The sequence below is a fragment of the Dermacentor albipictus genome, chromosome 10 (assembly GCF_038994185.2).
Source record: "Dermacentor albipictus isolate Rhodes 1998 colony chromosome 10, USDA_Dalb.pri_finalv2, whole genome shotgun sequence".
In the NCBI taxonomy this organism is placed as follows: domain Eukaryota; kingdom Metazoa; phylum Arthropoda; class Arachnida; order Ixodida; family Ixodidae; genus Dermacentor; species Dermacentor albipictus.
The window spans coordinates 55110732-55130510 of NC_091830.1; the positions used below are offsets into that span (position 1 = coordinate 55110732).

Genomic DNA, 19779 nt, shown 5'->3' on the forward strand with positions numbered 1-19779 from the left:
TTTTGGTGCACATAGGCTCCAATTTCTACTGTGCAGCGCTCGCTAAAGCATTACATAAAATTATATCAAGCGTTCAAGTTATTAATTTTCACACTTCATCCTGCGGATTGCTATCTATGTAAGTTAGCCAAATCTTTTATACAGATATGCGTGCAAGGCACTACACGCAGTTATGAGTGCAATGCCTTGCACGCATAACTCAATTGCTTGTGAAGGGTTGCTTATGGGCTGAGAATATTGCTCTGTTTATTCGTTACACCTTGGAGTATAGTAACAGATGTAGACAAGTGTACTCGTTGGCATACCTAACTACGATGGAGGAGAAGTGATGGAAAAGTAACCTTAATGTAACCAAAACAGATAAGAAGCAAATACTAGATATCGCATTGTTTATTTGCTGAAAGGAGCCTGAGTAAGTGTCTTAAGAAAGAAGAACAGCGAAGTGGGCATCAGAGAAAGCTTCAGCACCCTTTGTATAAAACACTGTACACGAATGTTTCGCAAATTTGTGCTCGGGTATTTTGCCAAAGAAACTGCGCACCAAGGTGTATTGCTGAAATTCATGTTACGCCAATAGGTGTTTCCATGCACATGTAACAATTAGGCAATGTAACACGCCTAAACGAATGACAAATGAATCAACCAGCCATTTCCATATTTACCAATGTTTTGCTTTGGCCTCCTCCACAGTGCATATTCATTGCGGAGGACGGAATAATGCGTAGCCAAATTACGATAGTGCGAAAGAAGACTTCAACTCTGCCAACAGCTTCGAGCCAGCAATTTATTACTTAGGAAACCACAGTAATATGATTAGAGATATAATCTTTCCTTGATATTATGACCCTTCACAAAAGCCCGCAGATACGTCACTGTAGTCGAGGCAGCTGCTCTTTTAATAGAAACCGCCGTCGCGAGCTGACACATGTGACATTACGTGCCACCTGTGGAAGTACTCCACCACATTCTTTATCCACTCGTAATAATAGTCTACGCGCACGTGAGCACTGGGTATGTCCCTTGAAGCGTCGCAGCTTCGCGGGAAAGATATCACGCCGACTTGATAGATGCGGTTGCCTTCCCTCTTCATGGTCACCGGTCCACCGCCGTCACCCTGCAAACATATATAATTGTTAAAATAAAATTTGCTTTGGGCTAGTTGGTTTATTCTCCAGGAATGAGTCTCTGAAAAGCGTTGCTTGAAAGAATACTGGGTTGTATACAAGAAAATGTGAAGCCCGAAGATAAGGAAATGCGTCGCTAACTCGCACTTAAGTCTGCTGTGGCAAGCATTGAGCTCTGTCCTCGTTAATACTTTCAGAAACTTTCACAATTTATTAAAACAAATATTCTTACAATGGCAAAAGTCTTTAATCAACAGGCCAATTTTCAGGTATGATTATTCCGAACATCATAACACCCGAACAACAAATCACATTATCCAAATATATTTTATTGTTCTTCCAGTGCCTGCCCTCGTACAAACCGAGTTGAAGTGCTTAAAGAGTCAATGCTTATTGCACATGAACCGACGATGTGAATGAATGTTGTTTTTACGATATCTTATCAATATGCTAATCTCTAGAATGATATAACGAAGCAAAAGCAACATTTTTACGCCATCCTTCATCACAGATATGAATTATTCAACGTTTTATATACTTACTCTGCATGGCCCTTTCTTCACCCCAGAAGTGCAAATCATAGTCCTATTGTCTAAAACGTTGCGCTTTTTGATAATATCGAGCTTCTTCCGGCACGTTGTGAATGGCACAATCTTCACAGTGGCATAGCGTAGCGCTAGAGACTCTGTAATCCCTGCGTCAGAGAACCATGATTGTAACAGATGATGAAGAAAAGCGGAAAATCGGTTGGAAAAGTGGAAAATCAGTTGGACTGTGGTTAAGCTGCTTCACTTATAGGAAACCCGAATCGTCTCTCTATGTCACAGCATGCCATTGCCTCAGATTGGCGAATTTACATATAGGTACGAAAATACCTGTCTAAATAAACATGCGAAGAGATATACAGGTGTAGATCACAACACAGGGGTCTACAGCCGATACCATTAACAGTACCATTTCGCAACATTTGGCTCTTGCCTCTGAGGAGTATTACCATCACCCCCGAGTAAACTGCCACTAGGAGAAACAAGAATGTTTCCTAGGCGAACTGCAGCAACATTGCTTCAATTTACAGCACGCGAGGACAATTTGATGAAATCTGGTCTAATCCTCGTGAAGAAGAGGCCACATAAAACCATAGCATATTAGACATAGGTACGCAGTTTTTTTACCACTAGAATTAAAGTTAACGCTTTTGTCTATATGAGTTGCGAGGGGTGCTCCTTAGGCAAATAGATTTATACTGGATGTAACCGCGCTCTGAAGAATGTCGCTTTATAGGGGGTGCCCTGTGACGTGACACGAATGACCTTATGCCGAACCATAAGTTACTGATTTAACCATGTCTCTGTGCGCTGATGTATCAATGCTGAGTAATTGCCTCGCTCACGTGTCCACAAGCAGACGTGCAAGTAACAAGCAAAAGCAACAAATGTGTATAGGCAAAAAAATTACGTAAAGCAACGGCGCACATGGCACTATTTTTGCACCCGACAAGACCTGGACGGAGCTAGATTTTAATCTTCTGCTCAGCGCTGAGGCAGGCGGAGAGAGCTTGGCAGTAGAGATGTCGATCCGAGCAGCAGGGGGTCCCGTTTCGCGAAGACATCAGGAGTTATTAGCTCCACAAGTGTGCCGTTTTTCGCAGCAGTTACACGTTTTCTTGGCTATGGCGTCGTTGCGTTCAACTGGTGCGAATGTAGATGCAGTTTGAAGAGAGTCGGATAGTAAGCGAAAGAATACTCGGGCCATTCGACCATGGCCGAACATGTTCGTCTCCATTAGGGAGTTACAGCGCCGAAGATTGATGGCAGTGCAGTAAGCCCAACGACGCTAGAGAGCGCCGTGCTCGACAAATGCAGGGAAACATCATGCGCTACCACTACTGAGCTCATTTGCATACGCCAGTCCTCAAACCCCGTGAGGAGAACAAACGAGCCCACTCCGAAAAGGTAATGAGCATGATTGCGAAATTACACCGTAGGACCCGCACTAGCTGTAACATAAGTTAAGAAGGTAAGCTGTCTGATGCGTCAATAAGAGTTAGTTGTTCATTTCCTGACGTCATTTTAGTACCCTAGCGGCCATGCGCTTTCTGCCTCAGGTAAAAAACGTTTCACGTACCCGCACGTCGCTGGGCCCCTGATAAATCCCACACGATCGTTTTAGTCGTTGACGTGTGCCAATTTATTTTGTTATAGCACTGTATGCACATGCAATTTAATAGGAAATTGTTTTCTTTATTTAATACTAGCTCCGTCGTTTACTTGCGCCATATTATTGTCATTTGCCCTAGTTTCTAATTTGCAGGTTTCCAGAACATGCCCAGAGAACCTCAATAACTTGCATATCGCTGCAAATTGGAAGGATGCTGAGCTTGAAAATGTTCGAGAGTATTCCCTAGCCAATTTTTTACTTACAGCCCCATCCCAGCGCAGTTGCATTCTTTCGCATGAGAACTTCTTTCTTGTCCATGAGACAAATTGGACGGGAATGCTTACTCTTCGGAACAGGTTTAAAAAGCTGCAAAATAAAATATCAAACAAAATGGGCGGATTTTAAAATTGAACATTGAATAAATAAACAATGAATATTACCCTATGCATAAAATCGCCTATGGCAACAGTCTTTTGAACACGCGTTGCAACTTCCCGCTATTCACGTGGCGCAACCAGCCACTAGGGACGCATATTGCCTACTCCAAGAATGTATTCCGAGGAAACGCGTGAAACAACTTGTTTGTTAAAACACAGGCGCGATGGTGAGAGCGATTTGATTGATACGTGAATAAAGATAGACGATCAAAAGGCTTGGCTTGCTACTACAGGTCTATTACAACTATATAACAAGGGAACTCCGGACTATAAATAAGGAACACACGCGCGTCCACACGTACACAAACGGGGAAAAACAACTTTGAGCACCATAAAGGAAAGCTAGGTAAAAAGTAGTGCCTTATGACGCTGCACATAAATGAAATAAAACCCATCTTTGTAGCGCAGGCAAAGGGCCACAGATGAGCAATAAAAAAAAGCTTGTATCTTACATTTTTCTTTGTGCTTCTTTTTGACTTTTTATCGCCAAATGAAGTTTAGCCCAGTGAACTTCATGGAGCAACTTTTTAGCATCATACCAGATTTTTCTAAGTCACATGCAACTATGCCAAACAACTGCTACCATAGGACAGTAACTGCTTCCCTTATCGCCCACATCGGCACGCAACTGGGAAGTAATGAAAATGAAAAACCGAAATTGGTAAAAAAGTAAAACGCACGACAGTCTAAAATAACTTATTAAAAGCCGCGTAACCAAGTTGCTTCACTTTTTAGGCAATAAGCTTTATTAGTTGTAAAGAAGCTTAAGATAACTCCCTGTAATATACCGCGAATTATCTTTTTTCTTTAGCGAGAACGCAGCCCCCGTAAAGAAAATATTACTAGCACTCGCAGCCCTGGGCAAGACTTATGAAGGGGAGTGCAAAAAAAGATATTACTGATTGCGTAAATCATTCGCAATCGCTATACTCTGGGACGAACCGATTCATCAAAACAAAAGAAAGCCGAATGTTGTGAGTCGGTCCACACGAATGGAACACTTACCCTGAGCAAAGCGATGTTGTGTTTTCTGGTAAGTGGATCAAAGCCTGGATGAATAATTATATCCCGTGCTCGGCGGAAGCCACCTTTTCTCCTCTCTGTTTCGTTGTGGTACACTTCAACGATGCTAGCCAATGAGCCCTTTCCTTTGTCGAGGCTGAAGTGGTAGAGAACGTACCATTAACAAGTAGTAAGAATATTCGGGAACACCGTGGAGCTTGGTCTAAATAACTGCTTGAAACAAATAGTGATTGAAGCGAGGGCGAGCATCAGGACAATGAACGTGTCTCTTTTTGGTAAATTTTTGAAATAATAACAAATGAAAGCAGTGCGACTAGTTGTACATTGCTAATTAATAAATAGGACGATGCGACGAAGACATACTTGACCAATAATAGTTGCAACACTCACTGCCTCTGCTTGACGCCTGCAGTGCTTGACCAATTCAGCTACGGGGATGTGTGTGCAATTTCAGACTTGCTTCGGCATATATTTAGACGCAGTTACGACGCCGCCTCATAAAATGTTAGCCAGTGTCATCGGCAGCCAAAGTAGCATATATTTCACTTCATAGCGGGCATCGTGCATAACGTGGACCTTTTCACACAGAAAAATTTGATGGAGGAAACGTTATAGGAGAACGCAGCTGTAACAATATACATATGTATTACCGGAAAACGAAAACATTTTGATGCAGAAAGCATCTGTGAACATTTGTGCAGCACTTGGGTGTGCGTACACGCGTACCTTCCACTTCTGCACCAATGAAGGAAATACTTACCGCGTCCTTTGCTTTGTTCTCGTTATGGCGTCCAACGCCGCCCTCTACAGACAGCATTATCTAGAGGGTAATGAACCTTACTATGAATCCCAACCAACTGGCCCAACTTGCCGTTTTGATTGTATAAGCTGGCTAGACTCGAGACAGCTTTCTGAAGCCAAGACTATTGCACCAGGCAGGGTGCATAGTTGGTGCAATAAAGTTTAAAGGCATTGTTCAGTATTTGAAGTCGACATGCATGGGCAGCCCTTTGCAGACTTGGTCTGCGCCTGCAAGTAAATGAGTTACACTTGCGACACTGAATATAGGAAATAAATTCTGGCTGTTCAAAAGCAGCGCAATATGTCCTTCTCACTCTGCTACCTGATAAGTCCATTTACGATTACTAGCTAATCACTTTTGTACTAAGTATTTGGCGTAAGTACTCACGCCCGTAGAACACAGCGGGCTGCCGTCAACACGAATCGGCGTGTTATCAGCGTTCCACCACAGGGATGAGCTGCCGACTTCTTCTTGTCCTCAACAAAATACACCTGCAGGTTTACCTGCAGACATCATCAGTAAAATCGAACTGAAATAATCGGGAACATCCAGCGCCAACAAAATGCCTGCCACTGTCTACTGTTAAGCATATTGAGTACTGCTCAAGAAAAAAATTATCTACAAAATCAAGTACAGCAGGCGCATAAATTTTTCGCGATGAGTGTCGAAATCCGGTATTCGCGAGGTTAAGTCAGACTGAAAAAAAGGGTCAGGCTTGCAGACACGGACACAAGACAAGAGATCTGCACACCACGAACGATTACCTTACACAAGAAAGAGATCTATTGCCTCAACAGTTATCTCTCACGTACACCGGCAGGTGTACCCGATTGACACGTGGCGTTACCATTCCAGAGCATACACAGACGAGTTTTGTGTGTTCTTTTTTTTGCCTCAGTGCTTCCTTCAGTTGGTAGTTGGCATTCATGTCGTCCATTTCTCTTGTGCACGTGTCTGCACGCCTTACCCTTTTTTGCATTATGAATCCTTGCGAACAAACTCAGCTTTCTGTCGTTACAAGTCACGCTATGCAATATTGTTCATAGCTTACGAATTAGTCTTTTTTATTGTCCGATACTTGAAACTTGCTTGAGTAAGCTGTGGGTAAAATAAAATCTTGAGTTCAGCAGAAACAAATATCGTACAATGCTGACCGGTGACCATTCACATATCAAGAGCACGAGAAGAAATGGACAACGACTTTAAAATGTACACTTCAAATCTTAAAGTTGTTTCTGCTACATCACAAATAGAGATACTGCGGTCTATAATGTCGTATAAAGATGAAGCAAAGCACTCACGACCCATGGCTGTGTCTCCCTTACGACGTTCTTTCCACCAACTATTCTAGCGGTAGGGGCTATTTCAGGCTTGCCACAATCTGAAATGCATAGCACGATGACAAGTGCTCATATTCTGAACATTCAGTTATTACTTACAATTCTGCAATAGAGTGAGCAGGGCTTTTATGATTGTTTAACAATTGGCTTCCCGGGCAACGAAGCATGAGTTCAGGATTGCCAGTCAGCCTCTAGAGTATGTGAAGGAGTACGTTTATCTTGGTCAATTACTTACAGGGGACGCTGATCATGGGAAGGAAATTTACAGATGAATACAAATGGGTTGGGGCGCATATGGCACACATTGTGAGAACCTGACTGGAAGCTAACCAATATCATTGAAAAGAAAGATGTACAGTCAGTGAATTATACCGGCTTTAACATACGGTGCAGAAGTTTGGAGACTTACCAAAAAGCTCGAAAACAAGTTAAAGACCACCCAAAGAGCGATGGAATGAAGAATGTTAAGCGTAACATTAGGATATAGGAAGAGAGAGGTGTGTAGGAAAGAGCAAACGCGGCTAGCCGATGCACTACTAGACATTAAGAGAAAAAATGTAGCTGAGCGGGTTACAGAATGGGCTCAAAGAGAAGGGAAGAACAGACAAGGACAGCAGAAGATAGCTGGGGTGACGACATTAAGAAATTTGTAGGCGCTAGTTGGAATGGACTGGTGCAGGACATGAGCAATTGGAGATCGCAAGGAGGGACCTTCGTCCTGCAGTGGACATAAAATAGGCTCATGATGAAGAAGACGATGACAGGAACAGCAACAGACGATGGCACGCAGTTTTCAATTTAAACTTTTCCAATGAAGTATTTTAGCAAGAATGCTCCTAGTTTTCATTGCTTTGTACCAAGAATATTTTTCCGCTAAGAGGTGGAATTCTCGAACAAAATGCTTGAAAAACCTGAAAGCATGCGGTTGAGCAAAATGAATTATTCGTCGGGGAAAAAGAATGGGTATGCAAGTACACACAAATAGAGTACTGGAGTGCCTGCCGTAAAGTACTGATCTCCGGGCGAGTTGCATCAGTCTGGGACAGACGCGAAGATGGCAGGTATTACACTCGCTTTGTAGGCTTCATTGCAAGTGCTTTATGCAGCATGTACTTCGGATAATAAAGAACCCGGCATGTTGCTTTAGAGGTCTATAATGAGAAGGAAAGAGCAAAAAAATTGAGCAGACTGCAGAGTTTCCTCGGGCTATGAGCTCATTTACTGCGGCAGCAGCAGGTTGCCGGCTGCCCAAGGTCCCCAACGCCGAATATAGCATTGCCTCAGAAATGATGGCACAGACGCAACAAATATCTAAGTATCTGTCCAGAGCAATGTATCCCACAAATTACTCAGGGTAAGTTTTGTGCGACAGCGCAGTGCCTGATCAGCACGGCCCAATGAAAACTGCACGTTGCAGTAGCGCCGTGACATCGTACGCTTGAGGCGGGGCTGATTAGTTTTGGTGTAAGTGCACCACTGTTTATTTGGCTATCCTCTACACCTTTTGTCGAAGTTTGTTATCAAAATACATTGTGTCACATCTTCTGTCGACATGTATTTGGTCTTCAGAGATAAATACGAGGTGACTACTTACAGTATGAGTGATCGTGAAGATGAGCACACCCTCCCCTGCCCCCCCCCCTCCTTTGTGTTCGGAAAAAATTCCACAATATTGACACTTCCCATATGGTATTCTCGTAAATATTCCCATGAACATAGCCTTCAAACTGAGTACAGTGAAAAACAGGGAGGACATTTCTACATATGAATTATTTGTTTAATTAATAATTGGTTAATAATAGGTCACTCCCTTGTGAAGGTGTTGGCAGCGTGTTAAAAACAGCTGGTTACATATATTCAAAGGTGAAAGAAATATGAGCAAAATCGCCACTTAAAAAAATGTCGGATCATCCTAGCAAGCCAGAAGAACACTAGGCTGACGCATTTGTTTATTAGTTCAAGTGTTGCCCTTGTTAGTAACTCTTCATAAGAAGCAGTACACAAAGCAATTAACACGTGGCGGAAAAAGGGTTTCGTCGTAATGACCCAGTCTGTTGGCACATCATCGCGCGGGTGAGGTTAGGCTTCTTATTCAGTGGTTTACTGCCCTTCATTGGTCATAATAAAGTATAATCCGAAAAGCGATTCGTTCTGCAGCAAGGTATGGTGTTGTCAGTAATGCACTGGCTGTGTAAATGAATCTGACGGGATTGGTCGATTATGTGCTGGACACTACGAAGCCAAATTTTATTCAATATCTGAAGTAGACAAAATTATAATCATAATATAGGACACTGTACAATAAAAATATAAAATAACAACAGCTCACCTCCCCCATTAATCTTGTAGCCAATGGCCTAAAAGAAAAAGTATTGTGGTTGTGATTGAGACATATAAATGAAAATGAACAAATACTTTTCTCTGGCGTTACCTTCATTAGAACCAACTTAATACTTTAAGATGTTCTGGTTATTGCGTGAGCAATGATTACATATAAAATGCAGATATATGAAGGTGCCCTTATATTTTTTAGCTTGATACGTGCACATCAAAATTACATAAACGCGCAGAATCTCAGCATGATATACAAACCTCCATTTCTTCAGTTGTTGAAAAGAAATTGCGCAGTTTCTCCCGGATGGCTATACGATTTAAGGATAGTACTTTTATCGGTCGTATAAATTTGGATACATTTGCTTCCTAACTGAATTAACAAGCACGGTGTCAGCACGCTCGAGCACACGTGGATCCTTCACACTACACGAGCGCGGACACTCTCTGTCGAAACGCTGGTACGAGTAAGACAGGCAGCAGCGAGTGAAGTGACCTTCGTGCTGTCTATCGCTTCAACGCAAGAGCGGCGAGGACACAGCGCCCACTAAGGTATGCACCTTCTTCAGATTCCTTTCAAGATACGGCGCGCCCAAGCAAGCGCGGCCGTGCAAAGTATGCGCATGTTGGCGTAGTCTAAGCCGCTCCCCTCCCTTGTGCGCAGCCTCCCCACTTTCCTCCATATATGGCGCGCGAGACTGAGCAGCGGTCCTCTGTTCCCCTTGTACACCGGTCGCAATATGCGCAGTTGCTTCCAAAACACAACGCCACCCACCCCCCACCCCCCTCCCTCCCTCTCTCTCCATCCTCCCTGGCCTTTCGCGCGACGGAAGATGGCGCATTTGCTCTCCACTTTCTTTTTTCACGTGCGCCAGATGGCATCGCGATCGTTGGCTTCCCTCGTGTGCATTCACTCGGACATGCAGCATACCACGCGCGGCAGTGGTGTCATCGCCATTGGGATTTACACGGACCATACCGAAGACGGCGACGGCAAAAATGCTCCTGGAGTGTCCATATATAATTGCTATCGCAATAAAAAGCGGGAAGTACTGCTACTGCGAGAACGCTAGCTATTCAGATTCCATTTGGAACGCTAAATGTATGTTTAGGTACATGTTCTGGTGCCGAACATGCGCTCATGCATATCTAGGTTTAACCCATGAGCCGGTATGTGCCCACTGTGGCTTTTAGGTTGTAAACACTAGTATACAATAGGCCTACTATAGTATACCACTAAACGTCTAAACAGAGAGGAGGATTCAGTGAGAAAACATTCCCGGGGAACGCCCCTCCAAAATGTTTTCTGAAACTGTTTGCTTAAATTCCTTTGGAAAATTGTTGCAGCGAGACCAACGACACTTCCAGGGGATATATGAGCTTGTCATGAATGGTGGATTACTATCGGTGGAAATGCGGGAAGTAATTGATGCCTGAGAAAAATTATGATAGTTTGGTTATCTACGCTACGGACTCTAGCGGCGCATTCCAAAGGGAGTTAGCTCAGATTTGCAACATTAGATGCGACGATTAAGCATGTTGCGAGAAGGCGATATTTTGCGCTAACTGGGCACGGGAAGCAGGCAACAGTTAAATGATTGGTCGCCGCGCCACTAAAACTTATGACATTTCTGATATCTGTGATTTCTGACGATTATCCGCAGAGCAAAAGCGCACGTCGTTTGTTATTCGCCGATTGCACCAACATAAAGAACCCCTTCAGTTCTTAGAGAAACATGCACAATTAATCGGCATTCACGACTGAAGAGTATGTTTTTTAAAATAGTGCTGCAGCCTATAGGAGGCTTCTTTGGAAAGACAATACATACCAACAATCTGCCTGTAACCAGTCCGTCCTTATTGCAGGTTGAAGTTTTGCGCACTTACAGGAAAGCCGCCTTACACTTCACTGCGTGACGTTGGTTTCTAGGAACAAAAGTGGCTCCGCGCAAAGCACCTAAGTGGAAAGGGGCTACGCGAGCTGCTGCGGCAAATTTCCGAGAAACGGAAACCACATTTTCCCGCCTGACAACTACGCCAGCTGATTAAGCTTCACATTTACAACTTTGGAAACAGGACCAATGATATAAGTAAGACGCAGATCGAGACGTGGTCCAGTGCCTGTCCTCTGGTCATGTTGTTTCGAACATACGGACTTGGCCGGGAAAGCCTTCTGGGGCACAGCAAAGATAGAGCCTTGCGCTGCGTTCCCTTTTTCAAGAACATTGCTCACTGAAATTTAGATTGCGATTATGCAAGGCCACGCATGTTATTTGTGTTTCTTAGTATTGTTTGACACTATATATCAAGATGAAGCCCACAGCGGGAACTTATTTGAAGAAGACGAACCACCACTTTGAACTGTTAAGCTATTGCTAGGCAATTGCACTGATGAACTCAGGCGCATTATTTCGCTGTAGCTGCCTTGAATTCCTCCTGTATAAATTTTAACTTTTCTGCGTGCACATGCCCTTCTACTACATGGTATTAGATGCCTGTATTGGCAAAGCGCGACAGCAATGAACAGCATTGTGCTCCTCTAAGGTAGCCCACTTCGAACAAGGTTACTAAATAAAAGGAGTCATGATATGATGGCTGAACTAAGTTCAAGTGTAGCTTTTTAGAGACGACCAAGATGAAGCTCTGCTTCTCCAATGCTAGTTACTCTGCGACACTGACTGTTCTGTTGGTCTGACAGACCTTGTAGTTGCACGGTTTACCTCTGTTTCTATTATAGCGACGTTGATATATTTTAGGCTCTCATGTTCCACGAAAAGGCTGTAATCCGATAGCAGTATCATTTCCTGTCATTCGATGATCACCTTTTGACACCTGCACGGCAGGTAAGTTAACATGAAATTAGGGCCTAAAGCTGCTGTCTATTTGTTTACCACCTGTTGTACTAATGTTACGACTGCTTCGTGTTAGTTACTGTCAAACGCAATACATACACACTACAGCAATAACTAGGTAACGTATGATGAGGTTAACACTATAGTACTCCCGCCACGTTGAGGGCATCATACATCGCTGTAACGCGTATCTGTGTACTTTTTTTAGTTAGAATAGCTTCTTTTTTTTCAAAGTACTATAATTCCGCCTTTTAGTATAGTAGCACTCACTCCATGGTGAGGGTATCATACATCGCTAAAAGGCGTATATGTGTTCTTTTAGTTATAATGACTTTATATTATTGCATAGAGCTAACAGAATAATTCGGCCTTTTAATACTGATTCAGGGATAGACGGACTCAATTTGAGCGAGAAATGGCAATGTATTTGTCGTAAATTTAAAAAAAAATTGATTTCGCTTTGGAATTGCTCAAATTGAGAGGCATGCTCCAACTTTAAAATTTAAGCGTGAAAGTGGCAATATGTCTCCTTAGCAGAAATTCCTAGATTATCGGGGCTTTCAAGATACCAATCCCAGAAACCTCACAAAGAGGTCTCTGCCGTTAGAGTTTAGATAATTTACGACTTTCCCACATTTTTGGGAACCCGTGGGCGGAAATTTTAAGGTATTTCGTGGCACACTCAAGGACCGACATCTCGCAAGTGGTGGAAGTATTACAGATCTTGCTAAGAAAACATGCCTTCCCTGAGGCTTAGCTGAAATGTTGCAAGAGCAAGTTGTCTTTAAAAAAATACAAATCATGAATCTTTTCTAGTTATTTAACTATACATTCCGATTGCTCATACAGATTATTTACGCCTGTTCTAGAAACACGATTAAAAACCATAATATTGATATTTCTAAAGGTAAATTAAAAAAGATCTGTTGGAAAATAATACAGGCGGTGTATTCGCGCACACAATTGTCTAGACCAGCCAAAACTATGAAAAAAATTACAGCCACTTTCACACAGAACAGGGTGGTGGGCAGCCTTTCGCAATTCAGCCTACCCGTGACACTCAAGCGAAATGGCCGCTGTTCCTTTCTGAGTCGCCGTGCTACACTGGTAATCTTTTCAGGCTACTCCCCTGAGAAGAAACTGTCATTAATCAGCGAATAACGCTTGTGCTGACACACCTTGCACAAGTAACAGGGTTGCGCCTCTTATCTTTCCCTCCTCTCCTCCCCACCGGCGCTCATATTCTCTGGATATCCCCAGGAATGGGTCCATGTTTAAAATTTGGATGAGTACTGACTGCATTCTAATTCTGTAGAATAATATGACAATCAAAAGTTATACAGAGTGTAATCACATTCCTCGGTGTCAGTTTTGATCTCATAGCGAAGCAGCTGCATGCCTTAAATGCAATAATAATGTTTAAGTACTTGGGAAAATAGATACACTTAGTTCCTATGTTGAGTTGAGTTGAGTTATGTGTAATGACACATAAGCAGCTTAGGCTATCATGCGCCAAACACTACGTAGAGACTTAGTTCATATGCCTCGTCGTCTTTTCGCGTTATGACAGCCCTCTCAAGCAGGACATACCTTGAATAGCAGCTTGGGCTTGTTGGTTTTCCATCCTGCTGTTAACACCGCGAAATGTAGACGTCTCGTCTACATTTTGCATTTTCTACATTTTGTCAACGAATGTCTCGTCTTTCGTCTACATTTTGCGCTGCTAACAACAGGAAGGGCATACCTTACAGCAGATTCGTAGCATGGGTGCGATATCCGCATATTTATTGCCTATTCTCACCTACATTCAAAAAATATGGCTGGCAGTGCTGCTTGAAGGTAGCGATTTCCTTAATGCCAGTAAAATGTCAATTTCCTTATTGTGGCTAATTCCTGGCTCACAAGCTTCGGGGGTCATTTAGTGATCTCTCTATACTACAGTTTTCAGATTTGAACATTTTTTGGAGAGCACGCATTTGGTGAAATTCTTGCAAAGTCATTCCAATTCTCCTGCACTGCTCCTCCTTGGCCACTGTCACATGCACTCGGAGAAGAAATTATTGAGGGGTCGTGCTACAAGTGGGTATCATGCTCTTCAATGTCATTTCGACGAAAAAGTGCGTGAAATATTCTATCCTTGTAAACAGGCACTGCGATATGAAAGCTGAATGCTTTGGTTGGCCTTACCTGGTACACTGTGCTCGCAAAACATAGTAGGCCTATATACGAGGCCGGTTTCCGAGGAAACGCTACCATCACAGCAACAGCAACAGCTCTGTGTGGCTGATGCTAGCGAATTCGCCGTTATCATTGGAAGCTCCAACAGTTTCGCATTTCATAGATGGAGGAGGAGCCACATCTGCAGAAAACTAATTTTCTTTAACGTACGCAACCTCCTTTCATCAATGTGTGTGGGTGAGTGAAGACTGATTGCTTTAGAAGTACCGTAACTGCTATGCACGTGTCCCAACACCGTCCTTTTTTTTGCCGGGCATAGCGCTAAGGGGCGAAATAATCGTCGAAATAATAAAAACCAGTTCGAAAGTATTGTTGCGAACTAAGCAATAGCTTCCGTTCTCTCCCTCAGCGGTTCTAGTCCCAGTGATGCGTGTATCAAGCAGCTGCGGGGTCATCACAACTTCCATTTAGTCAATGCTATTATTAGTGATGTGTGACAAATCCATTCATGTGTTGTGGCCGTCGGCGGAAAAGAAGACGAGCTTTTTTATTGACAGCTGCTAACTGTGCGACTTCTGAATGCTTGCAGGCTGCCTGCCTTCGCTCGTTTATAGGTATATCGCAAAGCCTTTGACACTTGCTGTATATCCTAGCCGAGCACAACTGCCTCCAGCGTCTATGAGCGTCTGATGCATAATAAAAACTAAATTTTCAGGCTGTGCAAATAGCGTGACACTCTATGTCTAATAAAAGTCTTTTTAACTGCAACTGCTCCCTGGAACAAAAAAAGAGTAGTCAACCATTAGACGAAGGACAAATTCATCTATACCTCGCAAATGGATTCGCGTAAAGTGCAATGGGGAATGATTACTGGGGGTCTCAACTTTAGTGTATTTAGCACAGTGTTTATAGTCCACACATAAAGTTTATTTAAACATTTGTGTTCATTCTTTATTCATTTCAATTCATTCAATGTAAGAATGCATATATGAAGAGGTGTTTGCAGCAGAGTCCCAACACCGATAGATCAATTTGAGCGACGAGCATAGAAAGAGAAGAGATCTGAGTGGAAAAGATTCAGTATTGTGTTGTTTAAGACTAAGTGCCTCTTAAAAAATTTGTTTATTGCTCTCAAAGAGTCAAATAATATTTATTCAGTGCTATATTGAGAAGAAAAAGCTGCGACGCTAGAGCTCCCTTAAGCTCTGATAACGGTATACACTTGGCAGATTAAGTTATACTGTTTAGGAATCATAAACTGCGTAGTATGTTATGATGAATGCGGTATTGGCGTAGGATTTGAACAAAATTTACCTTACGGTACCATTCGCCTAAAAATTGGACTATCTTCGGATTTCAGCCACATCAATATCAAAAGCTATATTCTGTCATTAATGCACATCACGCTAGCACTCGAACAAACCTGTCGAAATGATCCTTTAGTGGTGCTGATAGTTGCAGTGAGCACGCGGGTGTTTAGTGAAAACACGCGCACAAATCTGCGAGCCTATAGACACAGTTGCAATTACACCTAACCGGTGGGCCGTGGATAAGCGGGTAGCTCGTTACTCACAAATATATTTACTTATGTGGAACTTCATGTTGGGGGGGGGGGGCGGGGTGCTTCTAGCAGCGACATACAGCCACAGCCGCGATGCTGAACTTCGAGGCATCGCTGAAAATATTCAACTGAAGAAAAACATAACAGCAGTAACGCATGCTGGCTGGCTAGTTGGTTCGGGTTCACGACAAATATGCACGGCATGATTAGGCAGAGGCCAAAAAGACGACTGATCCGGGGATGCGTGTGTTTAAGTGCCCTGCTAATTTTCATTTTGAATACGTACACTACTGCTTGGAATATAATTTGGCCTCTTCCTAGGGATAAATCAGCCGAAAGTGGAATATATATCTGTTCTGCCAGAACTACTTTATTAGGCATTTTCTATAAAGGAGCCAAATGCAATAAAGAAAATGAAAATGAAGTAGTCTTAACGAATAAGACACATTTATCTATGCCGGGATGCCCTTAAATGGGTTCTTTTAAGAAAAAGACTTAGCTCAGCAAATTATCTTTCTTTGTGCAGCCTCTTTCTTTGTGCAGCCAGGAAGATGCCGAGGCCACAGGCAGTTTCTCCAGTGACCGTGAAAAGGTCCCCTGGGGCACAAGTCTGGTTTGGCAGCCCCACCTTTCTCCTGCAGCTTTTCTGTCTACTTAGCTAACCAGGTGGGTCAATGATGGCAAAGGGAAAAAAGAATCAACAGCATGAAACACAGAACTTGCTCAAGCTCAATGCATTTTTGGTGTGAAGTTTTTCCCTTCTCATTTATCAAAAAACGGGTAATGGTCTTCATACAGACACCTCTTTCCCACAGAGAATTAGCAGTAAAAAAAGCAGCTTATGAAGGTTTGAATATTAGCTAGGATGATGTGGCATAGATAGGATAATGATTATGAATGTTTCTAATGAAGGTAGTGGTAGTAGAGTGAATAATCAGAGTTTATATATACATTAAAAGACATTTCGTTCCAATGCCAGAATTTTAAATCATCCCAAATAATTCTTGTGTTTGATAGTCTATGCACATTGAGTGACAGTGCTCCTTGATGCTTGCTTCTTGCTGACATCATTCTTATGCTGCATAATTCACCTGTTATAAGTTCCCTTTTTCTCCCGTTCAAGCAACTTTACATTCATCATAAGAAACCTCGTAGATGAGTTCCAGAAACTTGCTGATAAGATTAGGGGGCGGCGTGTACTCCAGGCTTAGATATGCATTCAAGAGCCTCATATCTTGCAAATGTTAGAAATACTCCTGCTCAGCAAGTTCTTGGTGTCATAAAAGGTTATTTGCAAATACGAATTTGCCTAAATTTAGAAAACAGTCAATCTAAAACATGTCAAGCGATATCGCTGACGATACACACACATTCTAACTGAACTAAATACAAATAAATATAGCACCAAATGCAGAATCATTGGCATGATGCCATTCTTTCAGTGGAATAAAATCTGTCCTGCGTTGTAAATCTGGAATCCTTTATAATCCAGACTACTAAATACTTATGAGGGTTGTGACGTAAAATATGCATGTATTTATTCCTCGTTTTTTTACTTTAAGACCCGATAATGCTTAAACAGCAGTGAAAGAACTGAGATCACAGTACCTAATACTTTATATTGCTCCAGAAATCCGTTTCTCTGCCGATCGCAGCATTCGACGCTAACAAGAAGGCACATAGCACTTAGGTTGGTGCTATTCACTTTGATTGTTTGGGAACGAAACCCATAATGTACATGTTATGGCCCTACGTGTCATTACGTTTGAACAACAAAAAGTTAGGGGGTTTGCATTTTGCAAAACTGCATGGAGGTTTTTACTGTGTGCAATTAAAATTTGGAACCTTCCCAGCTCATACTAAATGCATTCTCCAAAGCTTTAAGTTATACAGGTGCACTACTTTACACAGAACACACTCTTTTCCCTCGTCACGGCTCACACTCTTAGGCAGAGTTACACCCTTTGAAGTGCCCCTTCTTCCGCACAACGATAATTGTCATCTGCCTTTATGCATTTCCTTTCTTTAACGCTGTGAGCCCTGTGCTTTCCAGTAATGAACGGCATGCGCGTTATCAGCATGATAGCATTCCCGACAGCAAAGTAGCGGGCGTGGCGTTTTCAAGAAAGGAAACGCATCAAGGCAGATAACGATTATTGTTGTGTGGCAGAAGGGACACTCCAAAGGGTGTAACTTTGCCTAAGAGTGCAGGTGGTGATTCAGATTCTTCAAAGGTGTTTCATTGTATGGGATGGCACATTGCGCTTCACTTATTTGCAGAATATTGCATTCCAATTGTGTCATATGAGATAAATCCATTAGAGAGCTTTAGCTTGCCCTAAATTTATTACAGCTGTGTACTGGTAAACTGGCCGCAGCTTGCAGTGCTTGTGGAAAAACAATTGTAACTGCCATATTATATGTAACTGCTAGTGCACAGGCATCGGCAGCAGCAATGGTTAGGTTACACTTGTTTCTTCTATTCTAGGGTATGCATCCTCCACCAGAAATAGTTTTTTTTCGTTTTCCTCTTCTACCATATTGGAATGTGAAATAGGGTGCAATTTGTAGAGTATACTCTTGCACAAACTTCATGAGAATTTATTCTTGTCTGTGCCACAGATCATTGTTGCTACCACTGTAAAAGCAGGGTCCCTGTTTACAGCACCCGTAGGGAACAATCTGTGAATCTTGCCAAGGTTGACGACTGGGCGTGTTGGTATAGCATATTGGAGGTTGGAATGCGCAACAGTTTGACGATACACACAGAAGAGACACACACCACAGAGCGCTCTGTGGTGTGTGTCTCTTCTGTGTGTATCGTCAAACTGTTGCGCATTCCAACCTCCAAATCTGTGAATCTTTAACGAACAGTAAGGATAATGAATAACCGAATAATTTTTAGTAATTTTCAACAAATTTAGCACTCTTTGCTTTCCACTACGGTGTTTTTCAACCTCTAATGTTGGCACAAGGTTTGACTGCAGGATGTCATTTTGTGTGAAAGAGTGCACTTGTGCGCATGACACCTCATCGTAAAGATTCTGCTGCACTGAATGTCATTAGCTTTCGTATGCATTGGTCACTATCTCACAAACCGATTGCTTCTTTGTTAGTTGGAATGTAGCATTTATGTAAAGCACATTTGATGTTCTAACAAAAAGCATTGTGCCCTCTTATCCCCTAATTCTCCTCACTTGATGCCTAGTCTTGTAATAGCATGGTTGACACCATGAGAGTCAGTGTGGTGAATAATTGTGTCTGGTGGGGTAGGGGGTGTACGTTAACTTAAGCAACTTTTCCAGACGACTTGAATCAATATTGTGGAATGCTGGTTTTTTTTTTCAATCACTGTTACCAAGTTTCACTTTGGTTGTGGCAACAAGTATAATGTAGTTCGCTAGCATTCCTGCCAACACATATAATGTGCAGGCATCTGTGTTGAAAAAAAGACGAGCTAATGGTTTGCCAAGAGCTAAGGTCCATTTAGACCATTAAATTTTGAACTTACACCGGTGGAAATAACTGGTGAATGAAAGCACACCCAGAACTGGCCATAATATTTTCTTCTATATAACACTGCTGAGACTTTGAACTGCATTTGAACTGGCTTGTTTAAAACATGACCCATTTCCTTGTTCAAGTAAGACAAAGGTTCCACAGGAAGACAGAAATTTGAAGCTGTCAACAGCAGCATGAATATAAACAGCGCTCGACGTTTTGCAATCTTGCGCCTGGTTATATTATCCATCCCATTTTTTTTCCACAGGCTGTTCTTTACTGTTTTATGGTCATACCCAGTTTAATTTTAATGTCCCTATTTTTTAATATTTGGTTAATATATCTTCTCTTCATCGGCTTTCAACCAAATATATATTCATAATGCGCCTTCATTTACCACTTGCAGTGATCTTAACCAGATGCATCTTGATACAAAATTTATTTTCCTTAATTCTTCGTTTTCCTTTTCCAAA

General features: G+C 42.3%; 1 protein-coding gene across 1 annotated transcript; it reads right to left on the reverse strand.

Moving 5' to 3' along the window:
- Positions 1-769: 769 nt before the first annotated feature.
- Positions 770-14412, reverse strand: LOC135907609 (venom peptide isomerase heavy chain-like). The gene is made up of 8 exons (XM_065439285.2): positions 14254-14412; positions 9213-9240; positions 6845-6924; positions 5931-6046; positions 4724-4877; positions 3545-3647; positions 1667-1818; positions 770-1114 (listed from the first exon to the last, which is right to left on the reverse strand). The coding sequence occupies exons 1-8, from the start codon at positions 14320-14322 to the stop codon at positions 896-898; spliced, it is 921 nt and encodes a 306-aa protein (XP_065295357.1). The 5' UTR covers positions 14323-14412; the 3' UTR covers positions 770-895.
- Positions 14413-19779: the final 5367 nt, after the last annotated feature.